The 19,102-nt window shown below is 40.1% G+C and overlaps 1 protein-coding gene and 1 long non-coding RNA gene across 2 annotated transcripts in view; one reads left to right on the top strand and one right to left on the bottom strand.

Moving 5' to 3' along the window:
* The first annotated feature begins 2,016 nt into the window (after window positions 1–2,016).
* LOC101095726 (cell surface glycoprotein CD200 receptor 1-like) overlaps window positions 2,017–19,102 on the top strand; it is a 19,084-nt gene continuing 1,998 nt past the window's right edge. Inside the window, exons 1-5 of the mRNA XM_023260138.2 lie at window positions 2,017–2,110; window positions 11,604–11,663; window positions 14,894–15,214; window positions 15,333–15,581; window positions 18,865–18,967. Of these exons, the coding sequence (XP_023115906.2) occupies window positions 2,047–2,110; window positions 11,604–11,663; window positions 14,894–15,214; window positions 15,333–15,581; window positions 18,865–18,967 (797 nt within the window). The 5' untranslated portion in view covers window positions 2,017–2,046. The remainder of the gene's footprint in view (window positions 2,111–11,603; window positions 11,664–14,893; window positions 15,215–15,332; window positions 15,582–18,864; window positions 18,968–19,102) is intronic.
* Window positions 17,555–19,102, bottom strand: part of LOC109503442 — a 23,224-nt gene continuing 21,676 nt past the window's right edge. Inside the window, exon 3 of the long non-coding RNA XR_002162413.3 lies at window positions 17,555–17,855. This is a non-coding gene — a long non-coding RNA (uncharacterized LOC109503442). The remainder of the gene's footprint in view (window positions 17,856–19,102) is intronic.

Genomic DNA, 19,102 nt, shown 5'->3' with positions numbered 1-19,102 from the left:
CAATGTAGGTTAAAATAGGTCCTTTAATGATTGAAACATTCTATAAGACCTAATCAATAATTACGTGATTATTCCCACTGGGTCCCCATTTGACACCTCAATTGCACCTGTTCTAAAACATGCAAAGAATAAATGGTGCCTCAGGGTAGCTTATTGCAACCTTAGTGCCAGTGCTGCATCCATTAAAACCCACATGCCCCAAATACAACATTATTAAAATTAGTAATGACATCTGATACGTTTTATTCAGTGCGTATTTCAGCAGTCTTTGAGTTTGCCGTCATCTCTAAAGGGGCACAATACACCTCTACTGGACTGCCCTTGGATGATCTCAGCAGCCCTGCTGTCACACTCATGCTTTGCAGGCAGGATTTTAACTGCATCCACCTTTCCCCACACACACAAGTACGATATTACATTAATAACATTTTCATCCAAGGAGTTTTGTTTACCATACTCACTAAGGACATACAAGTCCAACAACTTTTAATCCCTTTTGGGTTCTGGAGGCAACAGATTCTCATTTACTAATTTTACTTAATCTCCCTGATGCTGCTAAAAACAAATGACCTTACATTAACACTCATCCCCAATAAAAGGCAACTGTTTAGGGCAACTTATGTACTCAAATACCCCAAATAATCAAGATTAAAACTGACGTAGAGATCAATGGGTCAATTTTAATACAGTTCTTAATTAAAAAAATATTGTCTAGACCCATTTTTAAGGCTCTGTCTAGAGGAGTCAGTTCCCCTTCTTGAGCAACTGATTAAATCATTTCCCACCCCAATTTCCCTTATCTGGGCTTTCCCACTTCAGGCCCCAGGACTAAGTACCAGACAACTAGGAACAGGCCCATATACAGTTATGCACAGGAACCTGGAAAAGTATTCAAGTTAGCCTTTCTGGGAGTCCTTCAAACCTAACTCCACCCCACTTGCCATGCATTTGCTGCATTCTACAGCTCTAGCTCGGCGTTACACTGTCTATGAGGGCCCTGTGTGGTCCTCTGTGGCAGTCTTCTCTTTTTTGGAGCTGTAAGTAAGAAAGAGTTCTGCTTCTCATCTATTCAAATGTTTTTTGTGTTGTGTCTCACCATCAAATGAATCTTGAAATCTTCTAGAGCAAGAAGAAAGAATGTGTTCCTTGCTTCTCTCTTAGCTTCTGGTGGTGTGCTGGAAATCTTTGGAGTTCATTGGCTTGTGGAGGGTGTGCCTTGATCTCTGCCTTCATTTCTACATGGCATTCTCCATGTGTGTATGTGTCCAATTTCCCCCTTTTTGTAACGACACCAGTCATTGGATTAGGGTTTAACCTAATCCTGTGGCCTCATCGTAACTAATTAGATCTGCAATGACCCTGATCAAAATAAGGTCACATTTGAGGAAATGAGGGTTAGAATTTCAACAGAACACAATTCAACATAATAGGAAGGCTTCATTAATCCACACATTATCTCTATCCTATCTGTGGCCATCAAAATAAAGGCCTAAGAAAAGCAAAAGATATGTACAAAACACAAATATTCACAGAAGCTTTAATTGTATTATTCTTGAAATGGAAAATCCAAGTACACAGCAAAATAGATGAATAAATTATGGCATGGTCAGACCAAAGAACAACTACGTGGCATTATAAAAATGAACCATGGAAAAAATTTCATTTTTATGGAGTTCAAAAACTGGCAAAATGGTGATAGAAGTCAGAGTAGAGTTTCTCTCTCGGGAAGGGATATTGACAGAGAAGGAACAGGAAGGAAACTTCTTGAAGAGTGGAAATGGTCTTACCTTGGTTTTGGAGGTGACTATCTAGGTGCATACACGTAAAAATTCATGAAGCTGTCCACTAAAGATTTGTGCATTTTACCATGTGTAATTTATGCTTCCCAAAATGCTACTTTCTAAATGAATTGCTACATAATTAATTTTGTCACTTCAGTACTTTGCAAGAACCAATGAATTATAGGTGTTGGGTTTTTTTCTTTATCACTCAACAAAACTCAGCAACATTTCCCGTTCGTGGCTAGTCCGTGGCTAACCGCTCCAAATGCATACTCTGGGGAGAATGTCAGCTTTGAGGGTACTGATCTCCATCAATATCATGGTGTCTGGTAAGTCTTATGCTGTGACATTTTTTTGCAAAAAGTAAAGATATTTTCAGTAGTGACAAGGAGGCCCTTTATCCACTCATAAAATGGTTTGTAATTTGTCCTAGTGGCAGTGATAAATTTGTTTATTATCCAGGAAACCTTCTGATCTACCCTATGTCAGTGGTGCACTGACTAGTTGTCCGGCTGAGTCCAGAGTAATGTGGAGGCCCCTGAAATGGAGTGAAACTGAACTTGTGTGACTAGATAAAATGTAGTGTTTCCTCCAGTGTTTCGGTGTGCACTTTTATTGTCTCTGAATTCTCGTTTTTTGGACCTTATGTTTGTTTGTGTGATTATTGTTTCTCCTTTGATATTTCTAGTATTTCCAGCTCACAGGCTAAGAAGGAAACCCTAACTTTCTATTTGGGGTTTTTAAATTTTAAAATAGAGGCAAAAAGTATATGGGGAAAATTTGTTTCAGAAGACAAGGATCAGAGAACATAAGAATATAGTAATGATTATCTATTCAAAGTCTCTGATTTCAACCTCACACCAGAACAAATGGAATGTTAGCCCAAAGCATGAACAGTAGAACAAATAAGTGGAGGAGCTAAAATTAGAGCAGACTCAGTGCAGGTGGAAACAAACTTTTGAATCCATCCTGTCTTTCCTTCCAATCATCTGAAAGAAGTTCCAAAACATTCTGAGCAACACTGGCTTCCACATTTCCTTATATGTCCAGTTAAGTGTGAGGAAAACCAGTTCTTTAGAGAAAGAAAGATGGGAATCTAGGGCCAGGAAAGATGAAAGAAATTGGGAGGGAGGGAGGAACATTTGGGAAGAACTCAGAAGACAGTGAATAGCAGATTTGACTCATGAAAAATCACTAGAGAAATACTTACATGTGGCAGGAAACAGATGGCAACAAAAAGATGTAATTGAAAAGAGTAATTAAACCTGTTCATGTAATTGACTCCATTACATATTTGGAGGGGAAAAACCGTAAAATTGAAACATGTATTTGATAAAATTAAACATCCATTTAGTATAAAAAGGTGTTTGTTTGTTTGTTTTTTGCTGTTTGTATTTTAAGACTTAATTTTTTTTCAGTGCAATTTTATGTTTACAGCAAAATTGAGAGGAAGGGGCAGAGATTTCCCATATACCTCACCTCCTAACCCCACCTAGGCACAGCTTCTATTTCATTATCAACATCCCCTCCAGAGTGTTACATCTGTTACAAGTGATGAACCTACCCTGACACATAATCATCACCCCAAGGCCATAGTTTACATAGGGTTCATTCTCAGTCTTGTGCATTCTGTAAGTTTGAACAAAGGTACAATGGCATGTATCCATTACTATAGTATCATACAGAGTAGTTTCACTGCCCTAAAAGTCATCTGTGTTCCCTGTATTTATCCTCCCTCCCCTCTAAACCATGGAAACTGCTCATCCTTTTAGTGCCTCCACAGTTTCTGCCTTTTTCTGAATATTTTATAGTTGGAATTATATGGTATGTAGCCTTTTCATAGGCTTTTTTTCACTTAGTAATAGGTATTTCAGTTTCCTCTTTGTCTTTTCATGGCTCTGTAGGTCATTCTTTTTAGCCCTGAACAATATTCTGTCGTCTGCATAATCCTAATTTATTAAAGCCATTTACCTACTGAAGGGCATCTTGGTTGTTTCCAAGTGTTGGCAACTAAGAATAAAGTTGTTATTAACATCTGTGTGGGGGACTTTGTGGAGACATAATTTTCAAACTAACTGGGTAAATACCAAGGAGTGCTTTTGCTGGATCGTTTTGTAAGAGTGTGTTCAGTTTTTTCAGAACTTGTCAAACTGTATTCCAAAGTTGCTGTAGCATTTTGCATTCCCACCAGCAATCAGGGAGTCCATGTTGCTTCCTGTCCTTGCCAGCATTTGGTATTATTGGTGGTGTAGATTTTGTCCATTCCTTGTGTACTTACTGTCACTCATTTCACTTCTATATAAATATACTCTATCCAATTAAACATATATAAATATATTTATATAGTTGCATATTAAATATCTATATACTATATACAACATAAATATATATTCAAAGAATACATTATTGCTCTTATTATTTTGAATTTTTTTTCTTTTTCTTTTTTTTTCTTTTCTTTTTTTTCAACGTTTTTTCATTTTTATTTTTGGGACAGAGAGAGACAGAGCATGAACGGGGGAGGGGCAGAGAGAGAGGGAGACACAGAATCGGAAACAGGCTCCAGGCTCCCAGCCATCAGCCCAGAGCCCGACGCGGGGCTCGAACTCACGGACTGCAAGATCGTGACCTGGCTGAAGTCGGACGCTTAACCGACTGCGCCACCCAGGCGCCCCTCTTATTATTTTGAATAAAATGTTGTCTGTTGGATCAATTAAGAAAAAAAAAAAAGAAAGCTTTTATTTTACATTCTCTTATTCATTCTCCAATTGTCTTTCTTCATTTATGTAGTTCTGAATTTCTGACTTATATTATTTCCTTCTCCTTGAAGGACTCAACATTTCTTACAAGGCAAGTCTACTGGAAGCAACTTCCCCCAATTTTTGTTTGTTTGAGAAAGTCTTTTATTTCTCTTTCACTTTTGAAGGGTAACTTTGTAGGATACAGAATTCTAGGGTAGTGGGTTTTTTTTATTAACATTTTTAATATTTTATTTCATTCTCTCTTTGCATGGTTTCTTAGAAGTTGGATACAATTCTTATCTTTATTTTTCTATTAGGTGTTTTATTTCTCTGGAGTTTTCTCAGATTTTTTTAATCTTTGATTTTGTATAGTTTGAATATGATATGCCAGGTCAAGTTTATTTCCCTCAGATTTTTTTCTTGCTTTGTATTTTCCAAGCTTCCTGGAACTTTGTTCGGTATCTTATAGTAACTTGGAGAAACTCTAAGTCATTGTTTCAAAAATTTCCTCTGTTCTTTTTCTCTCATTCTTCTTTCTTCTGATTTTTCCATTACACATGTTTTACACATTTTGGTAGTTGTCCCACAGTCCTTGGATACCTGTTGTGTTTTTTTTTTAATTGTTTATGCTCTCTTTTTTCAGTTTCGGAGGTTTCTATTGATATATTCTCTAGCTTAGAGATTCCTTCCTTAGCCATATCCAGACTATTAATAAGGTCATCAAAGCCATTCTTCATTTCTGTTAATGTTTTTGATTTAATTTTGCCAATTTTGCCTCATGTATTTTGAAGCTGTTACTAGGTATAGAGGCATATCTTGTTTCATTGTACCATTGTTTTACTTTATTGTACCTTGAAGGTATCATGGTTTTTACAAGTTGAAGGTATGCCAAACATGCATTGAGTACATCTATCAGCACCATTTTTCCAACAGCATTTGCTCACTTTGCGTCTCTGTGTCACATTTTGGTAATTCTTGAAATATTTGAAGCTTTGTGATTACATTATATTTGTTGTGGTGATCTGTGATCAGTGATCTCTGATGTTATTATGTAATTGTTTTGTGGTGTCACTAACCATGTCCATATGAGATGGTGGATGTAAGTGATGTGTGTGTGTGTGTGTGTGTGTGTGTGTGTGTGTGTGTTTTGGCTCTTCCCCCATCTCTGTCTCCCTCTCATCTAGCCTCCCTCACACAACAATATTGATAGGTCTCCATAAGACACAACAATATTGATATTAGGCTAATTAATAACCTCCCAATGACCTCTAAGTACTCAAGTGAAAGGAGGAGTTGCATATTTCTCACTTGAAATCAAAACTTAGAAATAATTCATAAGCTTAGCGAGGAAGGCATGTTGAAAGCTGAGACAGGTCAAAAGCTAGGCCTCTTGTGCCAGCAGTTAGCCAGGTTATGAATGTGAAGGAAAAGTTCCTGAAGGAAATGAAAGTGCTATTCTCATGAACGCACCAATGATAAGGAAGTGAAACAACCTTATTGCTGATAAGGAGAGAGTTTCAGTGATCTTGAAAGAAGACCCACACAGCTACAACATTTCCTGAAGCCAAAGCCTAATGCAGAGAAAGGCCCTAACTCTCCTTGATTCTATGGAGACTGAAGGAGGTGAGGAAGCTGTGAAAGAAAAGTTGGAAGCTAGCAGAGGTTGGTTCATGAGGTTTAAGGAAAGAAACTGTCTCCATAACACAAAAGAGCAAGATGAAGCAGCAGGTGCTGTTGTAGAAGCTGCAGCAAGTTATCCGGAAGATGTAGCTGAGATAATGCATGAAGGTGACTACACTAGGGGCACCTGAGTTGCTCAGTGGGTTAAGCATCCGATGTTGGCTCAGATCATGATCTCATGGTTTGTGAGTTCGAGCCCCGTGTTGGGCATGTGCTGACAGCTCAGAGCCCGGAGCCTGCTTCAGATTCTGTGTCTCCCTCTCTGTCTGCCCACCCCTGTTTGTGCTCTGTCTCTCAAAAATGAATAAGTGTTAAAAAAAAAAGTGACTACACTAGAGAACAGATTTTTAAAGAGACAAAATGGTCTTATATTATAAGATGTCATGACTTTCTGAAATTCTCTCTTTCTCGTATCCTGTATATTTGTTTTTTTGCTATAGTTTTCCAGTTTCAATAAGCAGTGAATCAATGAGTAAATTGAACTCTTTTGTATTATCCTAATCTGCCTAGTTATTTTTGGAGGAGTGGGGTGTGGGGGAAGCATATATTTCTTGTTTGTGTTTTAATTCTCCTTTTATTTCTTTAAACATCCTCACCACATTTATTTTATGCCTGGTGTTTCATAATTCTACTATCTGAAGTTCTGAATCTTATTCTTCTCTCTAGGAATAACAGATGGCAGCTAATAAAAATAATATTATTTTACTTTATGGTTCCTTGTTTCTTCCTGTGTTTTGTAATTTTGAAATGTCAGCTCAAAATTGTGTGGCTTTGAGTCTGAAAACTGGTTTGAATATAGAAACCTGGTGAAGGACCATGATTTTCCATTATCACAGCTGACCCCAGTTCTTACTCACTGCTCTGGACTGAATGTGTCCTCCAAAACTCTTATGTCAAAACCCAATCTCCAATGGGATGTCCTTTGGAGAGGGAGCGTTTCGGAGGAAACTTTGTCATGAGGATAGAGCTCTCAGATTAGTACCTTTATAAGAAGAGACCCAAGAGAGCCTGCTTTTTCTCTTTCTCTCTCCCTCTGCCACTCCATGTGAGAATACAGTGAGAAGACAGCTGTCTACAAGCCAGGGAGTGGGCTTTCATTGGACATCATGTCTGCTAGTACTTTGATCTTAGACTTCCAGCTTCTAGAACTGTGAGATAAAGTGTTTGTTATTATGCCACTCTTTGGTATTTTTGTTGCAGGAAGCAAAACTGATGTAAGACACCCATTTATCCTTGATCTGGCCATATAAGGCAAACCATACCGTCTTTGGCTGCCCTTCTCTCTTACCCTTAAGAACACTAAGATTTATCTGGCTTTTGCCCCAGATCTTTCAGGTCAGAGCCTCTTGGTTGTCATTCTGGCCTCGCTACTGTTTATGATTATGTACTTTGCCCCTGCCTATTAAGTGCTGTCACCTTGTCTTGGTATTGCAGAATCCTATCACCCTCTCTGTGGCCAGCCCCACACTTTCCCACAGATGATGGGAACCTCCCTAGATAGTGTGCATGGATATCAGCAGTCTGGTGATTTGGGAGAAGGCCCACAACCCTGAACACTTCAGGGAATGTCCCTCGTGTAAATAAAAAGGAGGGTTTCAGAATTCTGTCTGCTTTTGTGGGATGGAGACAAGACACAGAATGCTAAGACTTCCACCTCAAAAGGAACCTCGGGAATGGAGAAGGTACCTCCTTAGGAAAGGTCTGAGAGACCTCCCAGAATCTCCAGCTGGGCTGACAGGTGAATATCTTTTTCTGAAGAAACCAGGCAGTAAAGACTGGTGGGGGGTGGGTGGGAGGGGTGGGTGGTGGTGACAGCTCCTTCAAGTGTGAAGACACGAGCGATGCAAAGCTTCCAAAACATTCAAGGAAACATGACATCACTAAAAGAACAATATCAAGCCCTAGTGGCTGATCTCAAAGCAATGGAGCTCTGCATGCCTGACAAAGAATTCAAAAATAGTCTACTTAAGGAAGCTCAGTGAGCTACAGGTGAACACAGTTTGACCCCTAAATAAAATCTAGAAAACAATCTATGAGCAAAGGGAGTGTTCAAAAAAAGAGGTAGAAATCATGTAAAGGACACAACAGCAAATTTTATGCAAAGACTACACTGAAAAATTCAATCAAGAGTTCCAACAGCAGAGTCATCAAGCAGAAGAAATAATTAGTGAACACAAAGACATAATTTGAAATCATCTAGTCAGAGATAAAAAGCAAATCAACAGAAAGAATGGAAGTGAGGGAAGAAAGTCTCAGGATGTTATGAAACACCAACAACCCAAGTAATATAGGCATTACTGGAGCTCCAGATAAGCATAAAAGAAAGGGGCAGAAAGCTTATGCAAAGTAATAATGAGAGGCAATCTCCTAAATCTGTGGGGAATGAACATCCAGATCCATGAAGACCACAGAACTTGATTGACTGTAAAGAAATCTGCACTAAGACACATTACAATCAAATAGAAAAGAGAAACTTTTGAAAGCAGCAGAGCAAAAGTGAGTGGTCGTATATAAAGGATGCCCAGATTTCTCAGCACAGACCTTGCAGACCCAGAGAGTGGGATGATGCCTTCAAAGTGCTGAAAGAAAATCCAGCCATGGAAATCCTTCACTTGGCACACCAGAAATAAAGGTGAGGTAAAGACTTTCCTAGAAAAAAACAAGAAGCTGACAGACTTCATCAGTACTAAACCTAGCTTACAAGAAATTCTAAAGGGAGCCCTTCAAATTGAAATAAGAGGACGCTGGGCCACTTAGGTGGCTCAGTCGGTTAGGTGTATGACCCTTGCGTTTGTCTCGGGTCATGATCTCTTGGTCGTGGGGTCGAACCCAGATTGGACTCTGTGGTGACAGTGTGGAGCCAGGTTGGGATTCTCTCTCTATTCCTCTCACTCTGCACCACCCCAATCGAACTCTCCCAAAAACAAATAAAGTGAAAATAAATAAATAAATAAAATGAAACGAGAGGGTGCTAACCAGCAACATGGTGACATATGTAGTGTAAAACACATTGGTAAAGGCCAATATATAATTAAATTCAGAATAATGTAATCCCACAGTGGTGGTGTGTGAATTACTTTTAACACTAGTACACATGCTTAAAAAAACTTCTAAAAATAATTATAGCTATAATAATCTGTTAGTGAATACACAAGTTAAAACTATGTAAATTGTGACATCGGTAAAATAAAATGAGGGAGGAGATGTAAAAATATTGAGTATTGTATGCAATAAAATTACACTGTAATCAGCTTAAAGTAAGTATAAGGTGTTGTACATATGCCTCATAGCTACCGCAAAGAAAAACATTTTGTAGATACAAAAAGATATAGAAAAAGAAATCAAATCATACTGCAAAAAAAAATCATCAAATCACAAAGGAAGCCAGCAAGAGAGGAAGAAAGGAATAACGGAACTTCAAAACAGTCAGAAAACAATGAACACAATAGCAATAGTATGTACATATTCTCCTATCAGTTGTCTTAATAGAAATATAGGGGCACCTGGGTGGCTTAGTTGGTTGAGCATCTGACTTTAGCTCAGGCCATGATATTGTGGTTTGGGAGTTGGAACCCCATATTGGGAGCCTGTTTGGATCCTCTGTCCTCCTCTCTCTGCCCCTCCCCTGCTTGTTCTCCCTCTCTCTCTCTCTCTCTTTCAAAAATAAACATTTAAAAAATTAAATGGACTCAATTCTCCAATGACATGGTATATAGCGGGCAAATGGATAAGAAACCAAGATTCAACAATATGCCACCTACAAGAGACTGACTTTAGCCAAGAATATACGCAGGCTGAAAGTGAATGGATGGAAAAAGGTGTTCCAGGGATATAAAAACCAAAAGAAGGTAAGGATAGCTATATTTAATATTAGAGAAAAGAGACTTTAAGTCAAAAACTGTAAACAAAGACAGAGATCTTCACTCTCTAAAGGTAAAGAAGTCATTTCATCAAAAGAATTTAACATTTGTAAATATTTATGCATCCAACATCAGAGCACTAAATATATAGAGCAGGTATTAACAGACCTGAAGAAGAAATAGAAAACAATGCAGCATTTACAGGGAACTGTAACAACCCACACTGAGAAATGAACAGATGATTCCAAATAAAACCAATAAGGAAACAATGGACTTGAACAACACTGTAGGCCAAATGGCCTAACAGACATGTATAGAACATTCTTTCCAACAATAGCAGAATACATTCTTCTCGAGCACACACAGAATATTCCACAGGATAAATCATAATTTAAAAAAATTGTTGTGTTTTACTTCGTACAGATCTTTTCAGAACCCAGATTTGAAGTAGATTAGGACTAATCTGATTGTCAGAAAAGTCTTTGATTGTCAGAAAATCTAAGGGAAAGAATGCATGCGGGTCTCAGGAAGGATGGAATTAGAAACTTTAGCTAGTTTCTTTCTCTCTCTCTCTCTCTCTTCTGCTTCCTTCTTCCCAGGATAGATGCATTAGTCAGCAGTCCTCAGGGAAACAGAATAATGGCGAGAGAAAGGAAAGACAGAAGGAGAGAGGAAGGGAGGGGAAAGAGAGACACTTTTTAATGAATTGGTTCACATGATTGTAGAGGCTTGGCAAGTCCAGAATCAGCAGGCTGGGCAAGCGGCTGGACAGCCAGGAAGAGGAGCAGTTTGAGTCTGAAAGCAGACTGCTATAGAATTTCCCTTTCCCAGCAGGTCAGTCTTTTTTAAAATAAGACCTTCAACTCTTTGGACAAGGCCCACGCACATTATGGAAGGTAATTTCCTTTACTGAAAGCCTATCCATTTAAATGTTAGAATCTTATCTAAAAAAATACCTTCACAGAAACATCGAGAATTGTGTTTAACTAAATATATCTAGGAACCATGGCCTCACCAAGTAGACACATAAATTTAGCGATCGCTGTAAGAAAAGGGGAGGAAAAGAAGAATGGACTATTCTCAATCTGGTTCCAAAATTCTCGTGAAAGTACTCTCATTTGTGCAGCTGGGTGAGGTGCCCACCAGTGTATTGAACAACTTTAATCAGGGGGTGGATCTGGAGAAAACACTATACTCAGTCCCCTTCATGTGAGGTACACATGATGGAACAATCCACTGTGGCTAGGAGAGGAGTGGAGGCAGGGTTACCCTGGAGAAAATTATTGTCAAGTACAGAGCAAGGTGTCTCATAAATGGGAAATCATTGATGAAGAGCTTATGGCATAATTTTTAAATGTTAACATGGTTTTCAACATAATGACGGAATAACTTCTAGTTCCTGTTTTGTAAATCTTTTTGTGGCATTTAATTACAAATAACTGATTGTCTATCATAGTGTATGTAAGATGTGGATAAACAGTGGCTTGCACTCCATTTAAGTCTCTAAAATTGCTTTCATGTACTTTTCTCTCAACCTTTTCTAGCTTCAACAAACAGTTCACTTATGGACAGACAACAGAGTAGTTTCATACTTCCTGTGGAAGGTAATATGTTTTTTAATTTTTTCCTACAGGCCAGTACTAAAGGGAAAAAGTGTTGAACTTCCTTAGAAACAAGGTTGATGGGCTGGTCAGGGGGCCGGCCTGAGCCCGGTTGAAGAGTATGGTGGTCTGAGTGCTGAGGTGTGAGGGACCCTGAATGACCCCGGGCCTCCTCCCCCCAGGCAGTGCACATTCCGTCCGAGGATTATGGAGCTCTCCCTGTCAGGCACTGTGCTAGGCCATGTGGGGAACACGGGGACAAACAAGAGTAGCTAGAGCACCAGAGCGCCCTAAGGGGCTCATTTCGCGGGGGAGCCCAGATGTCAGCACAGATGGCATTTGACAGAGGAGATGAGCACTCACATCAAGTGTGCTGGGAGTGTAGAGGAGAAGGCGAAGCAGCAAGGCTCTGAGAAGGCTTCACGGCAGGTGCAGCGTGTGAAATGGCTCCTAGGGGAAGAGGAGCGTTTTCGTGGACAAAGAGTGGTCTGTAGGTCACCCCAGTCTGCAGGAACGATGTGAGGAAAGACCCAGATATGCAGCGGTGCTTGGTGTTTTCTTTGCGAAGTGTGTGGGCGGCTGAGGGGTGAGAAGATGGCAAAGGTGAGTCCATCTGCAAAACAGGGCTTTCAAAGGCAACACAAGGACATGTAAGTGCTGTCTTTGGGCAGGGAGAGGTCTCTGAGGGGTGTTAGATGGAGGGGATCACACCCGTGTCCCAGAATCCTGGACCTGCTGCAAGGTCAGGTGTGAACCGAAGAGGGAAGAGATTTGAGACGGACACAGATGTCAGGAGACTTCTGCAGGAATCCGGGTGTGTGGTGATGGGGTTGTAATCTAAGATCTGGCAGTGAGGACAGAAAGGAAAAGCCCCAAATCTCATAGGGATTGGTCTGTGTGCAGAAGGGCTGGAGGAGCCTGGAGGAGAGTCATAGACACAGGATGCAGAGAAGCTGGAAGGTGACTGCTGGATCTGGAGCCAATAGGAGAATCCACCCGCTATCCCCCTGTGACGCAGGAGGTGAAATGACGGTAGCTGATCACAGGGCTGTGAGATCATATTTGTTAGACAGGTGCCAACCCCACTGAGTTTGGGGGAGTGACTGGTCACTGGCAAATTATCGCAACAGGTGTGAATAGAGAAAGAGGAGGGCAAAGAAAGTGTGACTAACAGGAATCACAGAAGTCCCATCACAGGTGAAGGGGGATTGCTGGAGGGTCCTAGAGCAGAGGAAGGTGAAAGAACAGAGATTGTCCATGGTGCTTGGGATGTTCACCCTGGGAGCCACTTCTCTGGAGACGGCGCCCCTGTTAAAAATGCATATGATTATTTAGTTAGCTAGTAAATTTCCTTTTAAAGAAGAGACTCATCTTGAGAATAAATAGCAGGCAAAATATTAAAACCTTAGACTGTTCACAAGCAGAAGTGCAAACCCCTGAGAACACAAAAGAACATTCACAGCGTGTTCTTCACCACCCTCTTCCCTATTTGATTTCATCTTCAGTATCTTGTTTTTGGGCACATGGATGTTCACCCACACCCCCTCTAGCTGTTCTCTAAGCAGCTAACTTTTTGCTTGTCTCCAACCTTGGCCAAGGTTCATTTTCACTGTGTACACAGGGTGCCACTTGTAGTGGTGAATGGATCATGGGTTTCACTGCCCTCTCAGCTCTGCTTTAAAATCTGCCCACCACCCCCCATTGAGGTACATGGGTGGCTCAGTCAGTTATGCATCTGACTCTTGATTTAGGCTCAGGTCATGATTTTATGGTCGTGAGTCAAGCCCCGTCTGGGTTCCATGCTGGGCTGGGTGTGGAGCCTACTTAAGTTTCTCTCCCTTTCTTTCCCTCAGCCACTCTCTCAAAAATAAATAAGTAAATAAGTAAATAAGTAAGTAAGTAAATAAATAAATAAATACATAAATAAAATATGTAAGTAAGTAAATATCCTCTCTTGCTTCCTGTAGTTATGGGATCTTGATTGGTTTGTGAAATGCGAGGGCATGAGTCCATCATCACAGAAGAGGCAGGGTACACCAAAAAAGGAGAGGAGGGATCTCAAACGAGAGTTTAGCACCCACAAGCTCCATGCACAAAACAATTTTGCCCCATCACGCTAGTTCTGCTCAATGTAAAGGGATGAGCTCCTTGCCAGTCAGCTGGGTTACAGGTGCATGGACCCTGACTTCCTTAATCCTCTCTTAGCAAACTCTCCCAGTCAGGGACCCATTATGTTGTATGTCGCAGGGCTTAATTTTGACTTTAAAGTTGGACAAAAGGAGTGAATTTATGTAATTCTTGTAATTCGAATATAGAGACGCAATCTGTGAGCAGAGTTCACAGTTGAACTGTTTGGCAGTGTACGTGTGACTCAATAGGAAGGAAGGAAGGAAGGAAGGAAGATCTGTTGATTTTACTGATTGTGATTCTCCAAAAATAAAATTAGCTTTGAAAATGTCCAGATGGGTCAACATGAATCCCATCTTATGTTTTTAATGAGTATGTTTGTCCAAATTGCCACTCTTAGGGGTAAGCATTTAGTTCTGATATTACAGACTTATTCTCTCATTAATACTTAGGAGGAGAGGGCTGGGTGGGTGGCTCACTTGGTTAAGCATCTGACTTCAGGTCAGGTCATGATCTTGTGGTTCGTGAGTTCAAGCCCTGCATCAGGCTCTGTGCTGACAGCTCAGAGCTTGTAGTCTGCTTCATATTTTCTCCCTGCCCCTCCCCCCACTCACACTCTCTCTCAAAAATAAACATTAAAAAATTTTTTTAAAAAATTCTAGGTGGAGAAAACCAAATCATCAGTTTTTCTAGTTTCTATCCTAGTAAGCATGAGTTACAAGATAAATCTAATAGTCTCTATGACAAAAAGATTAGATTTACATGATTTTGTCTGTTAATTCATATTGTGTTTTCTTGTTTGTTTCTTACATATCAAAGCCTGTGAATCAATGTACAAATGCTTAAAATATTACTCACACTGAAAATAGGTATAGTTTATCTAAGACCACAGTATAAAGGAGAAAAATGGGTTCATCTTTGGATTTGTTTTAATGTGTTGTATGCGTTTTGCACATGTTTAATTTTTTATGTAAGCCTAATATTTTTGGAATAAGGTTACCAGCAAAGTCATGTTCTAGTATACTTTAAATATTATGTCATAGAAAATTTAACATGGATTTCTTTTTCAACTTTTTCTTCATCATTTGCTTTGTGTGTGTGTTCAGCTAACACTTCCCTGTCTAAGCCTGTGGATACAAAGGCTGTGCTCTCTTGCCCTCCGATCACCCAGAAAGCTGTGCTGGTAACAATAAGATGGGAAATAATCCTCAGAGACAAGCCTTCCTGCACCAGAGCCTACAGGAGAGATACAAATGAGACCAGGGCCATAAACTGTAGTGACGAGACAATATCCTGGGACCCCAGACCTGATCGGAATCCCGCCCTTCAGATCGATCCAGTGGCCATCACTCATGATGGATATTACAGGTGTGAAGTGGTCACAACTCATGGGCATTTCTATCATGGATATCACCTGACAGTGTTAGGTAAGGAGCATCGTATATTGTGGGATGTCAGATAACCAGATTTGGACTGAAACAGATGTCTCTCTCTGTTCCATATCTGTGTGTTAAGACTGACGCATTTTCCCCTGCATCTCTGCAGTGCCCCCCGAGGTGACCCTGTTTCAACTTGAGAATGGAACTATCGTGTGTAGGGCAGCTGCAGGGAAGCCAGCGGCGCAGATCTCCTGGACCCCAGGGGGAGATTGTCACACTGTGGAAGAGCCACTGGGCAATGACACAGTGACCGTCCAGAGTTCGTGCCGCTGGGAGGACCACCGGGTATCTAATGTGTCCTGCTCTGTGTCCCATCAGACTGGCAACAGGAGTCTGTCCATTGAGAGGAATTCAGGTTAGTAATTCCAGCTTTTGTATGATGATTTCATTCCTTCAGAGAAGCTATGGAAGAATGAAAAAGGAGTGTATGGTCAATTTCACTCAAGGATAATTTCTCCAGCCCCTCTTTTATGTCCTTCTTCTCCACCATTCAGAATTATGTCCAGAAGACTAATGCAGAATTTGGTTTAAGAAGCCATATTTTAACTGATGTTTACTTTTTAATAATTATAATAAAAATAATTTAATAATTTAAATTATTAAATGTAATTATTTCTGTTCTGTGCAAGTAATAACTTGCCTTGAGTAGTGAATGTACTATGAAAATAATACTTATGGTTTTAGGAGAAGAATAAAGTGTATTTTTAAGTGAATATTTATGCTTTTTAAGAAGGATCCAGTCACTCATAAGTTTTCTTCACAATTTTTTTTGGTAGGATTTCATTTTCCAGGTTCTTCTATGATTTCTTAGCTATAGTATAATAACCTCAATGATCAATTTAAAATTTACTCTAGGTACTTCTTAATTGTCACTAAACTCACTGACAAAATTAGGAAACTCCTCTTAATGCTATTTTCACATGGTCAAATGTGTAGATAATCCAACTGTTCCTTTTTTTTTTTTTTTTTTGAAGACATCCCTTCTTGAGTTTTTACACACTCTTGTTCCAATCTGGCCTGCTGGGTCAGTCGACCTGCTGCAGAGATATTGTCCTGGACACTTTCCTTCCCTCGGTCCGTCCTCTGCTTGATTCCATGTCTGTTTAATTGAGTTTCTTCTGCCTTCCTGACATTTGCTAGTTTTAATGTCTTTGTTTTAGGTATGAAGCTTTTCTTTACTCTGGTAATCCTTGGTTCTCCAATCATTTCAGAGTGAACATTCAAAACTGAGCTGATTGGAAGCTATGCTGTCTGTGGGTGGTCCTGCCAACCAGTTGGCATCAATAGGCAGAAAGAGGGAAAATGAACTTCTCTTTTCTAATGACGGATTCTTTAATTACCTGAAGGTCTTATCTCCGAGTCTGTTCGTGTTCTGCAGAAAATAAGTCTCCAGTCTATTGTCTTAGTGGTATAAGGCTGACTGTTAGTGTTATGGAAGCAGGGAAATAGAAGGAAGTTGTGTGCGTGTGTGTGTGTGTGTGTGAGAGAGAGAGAGAGAGAGAGACAGAGACAGAGACAGAGACAGAGAGAGAAAGAGAGACTGTTCAGAACTCAGCCTTTTCTTTAGCATCTCTCTTTAGTCTGGCACTTCATCTTCACCCTCCACTGTCTGGATCCTTGACTCTGGATTCTCTCCAGTTCACTTTTTTCTGGGTCACACTTCCTGTTCCCTGCTGGTTGCGGAAGGTGCACAGGGTGCGAGTGGACTGGGCAGCCTACCTCTTCTCAATACAGACCTTCAAAGAAGCTTCCAACTGTTAGCTCACACTTCACCCCCCACGTACCCCTTCTTATACATTTAGCCCTTCCTGTTCTGGAGTCTTCTAGATGTTCTGTGGGCACTAAGATCCTTCTGTTATTCCACCGTAAAGGACTTGCCTTCTTCTGTTCATTTTTCACCTTAAAACAAGTTGAAATATTTCATCTGCTTGTCTTCCTCCATGTTCTCTTTGTCTTGGCGAGTCTATACTTAAAAAAAATTACCTACTGATATTTTAGTCAGTTTTAAGAAGGAAGAAGAGAAGAACCCATGTCTTTAAGCCACCACTTTCCAATATCCATTCGTAAAGTGATTTAAAAAAGGATTTTAGCAGCATTTCCTGAGAAGAGTAACTGTGCCCTGGTTGTGTATGAAATTTGACCACCTGGTGATACCATATGCTGTCCTACCTATAGAACCTCAGGGTTGAAGGACTGTCTGGTCCACTCCCAGCCAGTGCAGGGTCTCCTTCCTGTCTCACTTGGAGGGCGGATCTTCAGCCTCTGAGGTTACACTTCTAATGAAAGACGGTGCGTTAGTTTTCAAGAGGGGGTTTCAAAATGGTGTTGTTGATTTTAACTGCAAAGAGATGTTTATTTTCAAATAAAATACAGAGACATGCAATGTGTCAAAACAAACTGTTGAAGGAAGGCAGAGGGACTGGACGGCAGGCTGCTTAGTCTCCTCTCACCTCCCTCTGCTGGGGGACCCATTCAGGGAACAGCAGGAGCCAGGTCTTAAAATCACTGCCTCTCAGAGCTGGCAATTCCTTTGGTGACTTCTTCTGTTGTCAGACTGAGTTTTATATGGCTGACAGCGTTTAATACATGATGGAAATTTGCCTCCATGCCTTCAGTCAGTTTCAAGGCCCTGGAAGAACAGTGACCTCAGAATTAGGTTATTTTTCCAACTACCTCCATTCCAACTCCCCATTTATTTCTGAATTGTGGAGACGAGAAACACCCTGCTATTACTCTTGCCAAGAAATCTACTTTCCATATCTGTCCTGTATGAATTCATCAGTCATGAATCCTTAAAGCCACAAAATCCTGACTTAGGATGATGTCTTGCCAGAAACCTTAGGATCAGAACAGATAAAGCAACTTTATTATAACCATTATTTGGACTCTTAATGGCTCAGAAATGTTTACAATAAAATCACAGAATTGAATTTCATGAACTATGAGACATCCTTGAAACATTATATATATATATACACACACACATGTGTGTGTGTGTATGTGTGTGTATATTTATACATATATATTATAATTTTATGAGTATATATTTATTTTCAATAAACTTTAGTTTTTAGAGAAGTTTTAGGTTCACAGCAAAATTGAGTGGAAATCACAGAGTTCCCATATAACCTCTGCCCCCCTACATTCACACCCTCCTCCCCTGCCTCCATCACTTATGCCACCCGGGTACATTTGGAATAGTCGATGAGCCAACGTTAACACAACATTATCACTCAAAGTACATAGTTTAATTAAGGGTCACCCTAGGTGTACCTTCTGTGAGTTTTAGCAACTATGCACATGGCAGGGATCCCCCATTGTAGTTTCACACAGAGTAGTTTCACTGTCCTAAAAGTCCTCCAGGCTTCACCTATTCCTCCCTCCCTTCACCCTAACCCCTAACACCCCCTGATCTTTTCACTGTCTCCATAGTTTTGCCTTTTCCAGAGTGTCACGTACATGGAATCATACAGAACGTAGTATTCTCAGACTGGCTTCTTTCACTTAGTAAGATGCATTTAATTTCTTCTGTGTCTTTTCATGTCTTGGCAGTTCATTTCTTGGTAGTGCTAAATAATATTCCCTTGTCCGGATGCACCACAGTTAAACCATGTATTTTTTTGTGTCTATATTTACAGGAGACCAGTTACCACAAGAATTTGTTGTATGTATCACCTTCTTTATTTTGATTACTTTGGTCATTGTGGGATCCATTTGCCTTTTGAAAATCGATGCCTGCAGGTATTGACTAATGTTTTTTCTTCCACAGCTTTATTAAACCAGAAGGGGTCAGAAATAGAGAACTGACAGGTGAAATTAATATGCTAACATCAACTTCCCATAATCAAAAAGCATGTCCTAAATGTCTTAGATTTG

This window comes from Felis catus, chromosome C2 (assembly GCF_018350175.1).
Source record: "Felis catus isolate Fca126 chromosome C2, F.catus_Fca126_mat1.0, whole genome shotgun sequence".
NCBI lineage: Eukaryota > Metazoa > Chordata > Mammalia > Carnivora > Felidae > Felis > Felis catus.
The sequence above is the reverse complement of the archived record's forward strand: the minus strand, read 5'-3'. Positions and strand labels throughout refer to the sequence as shown.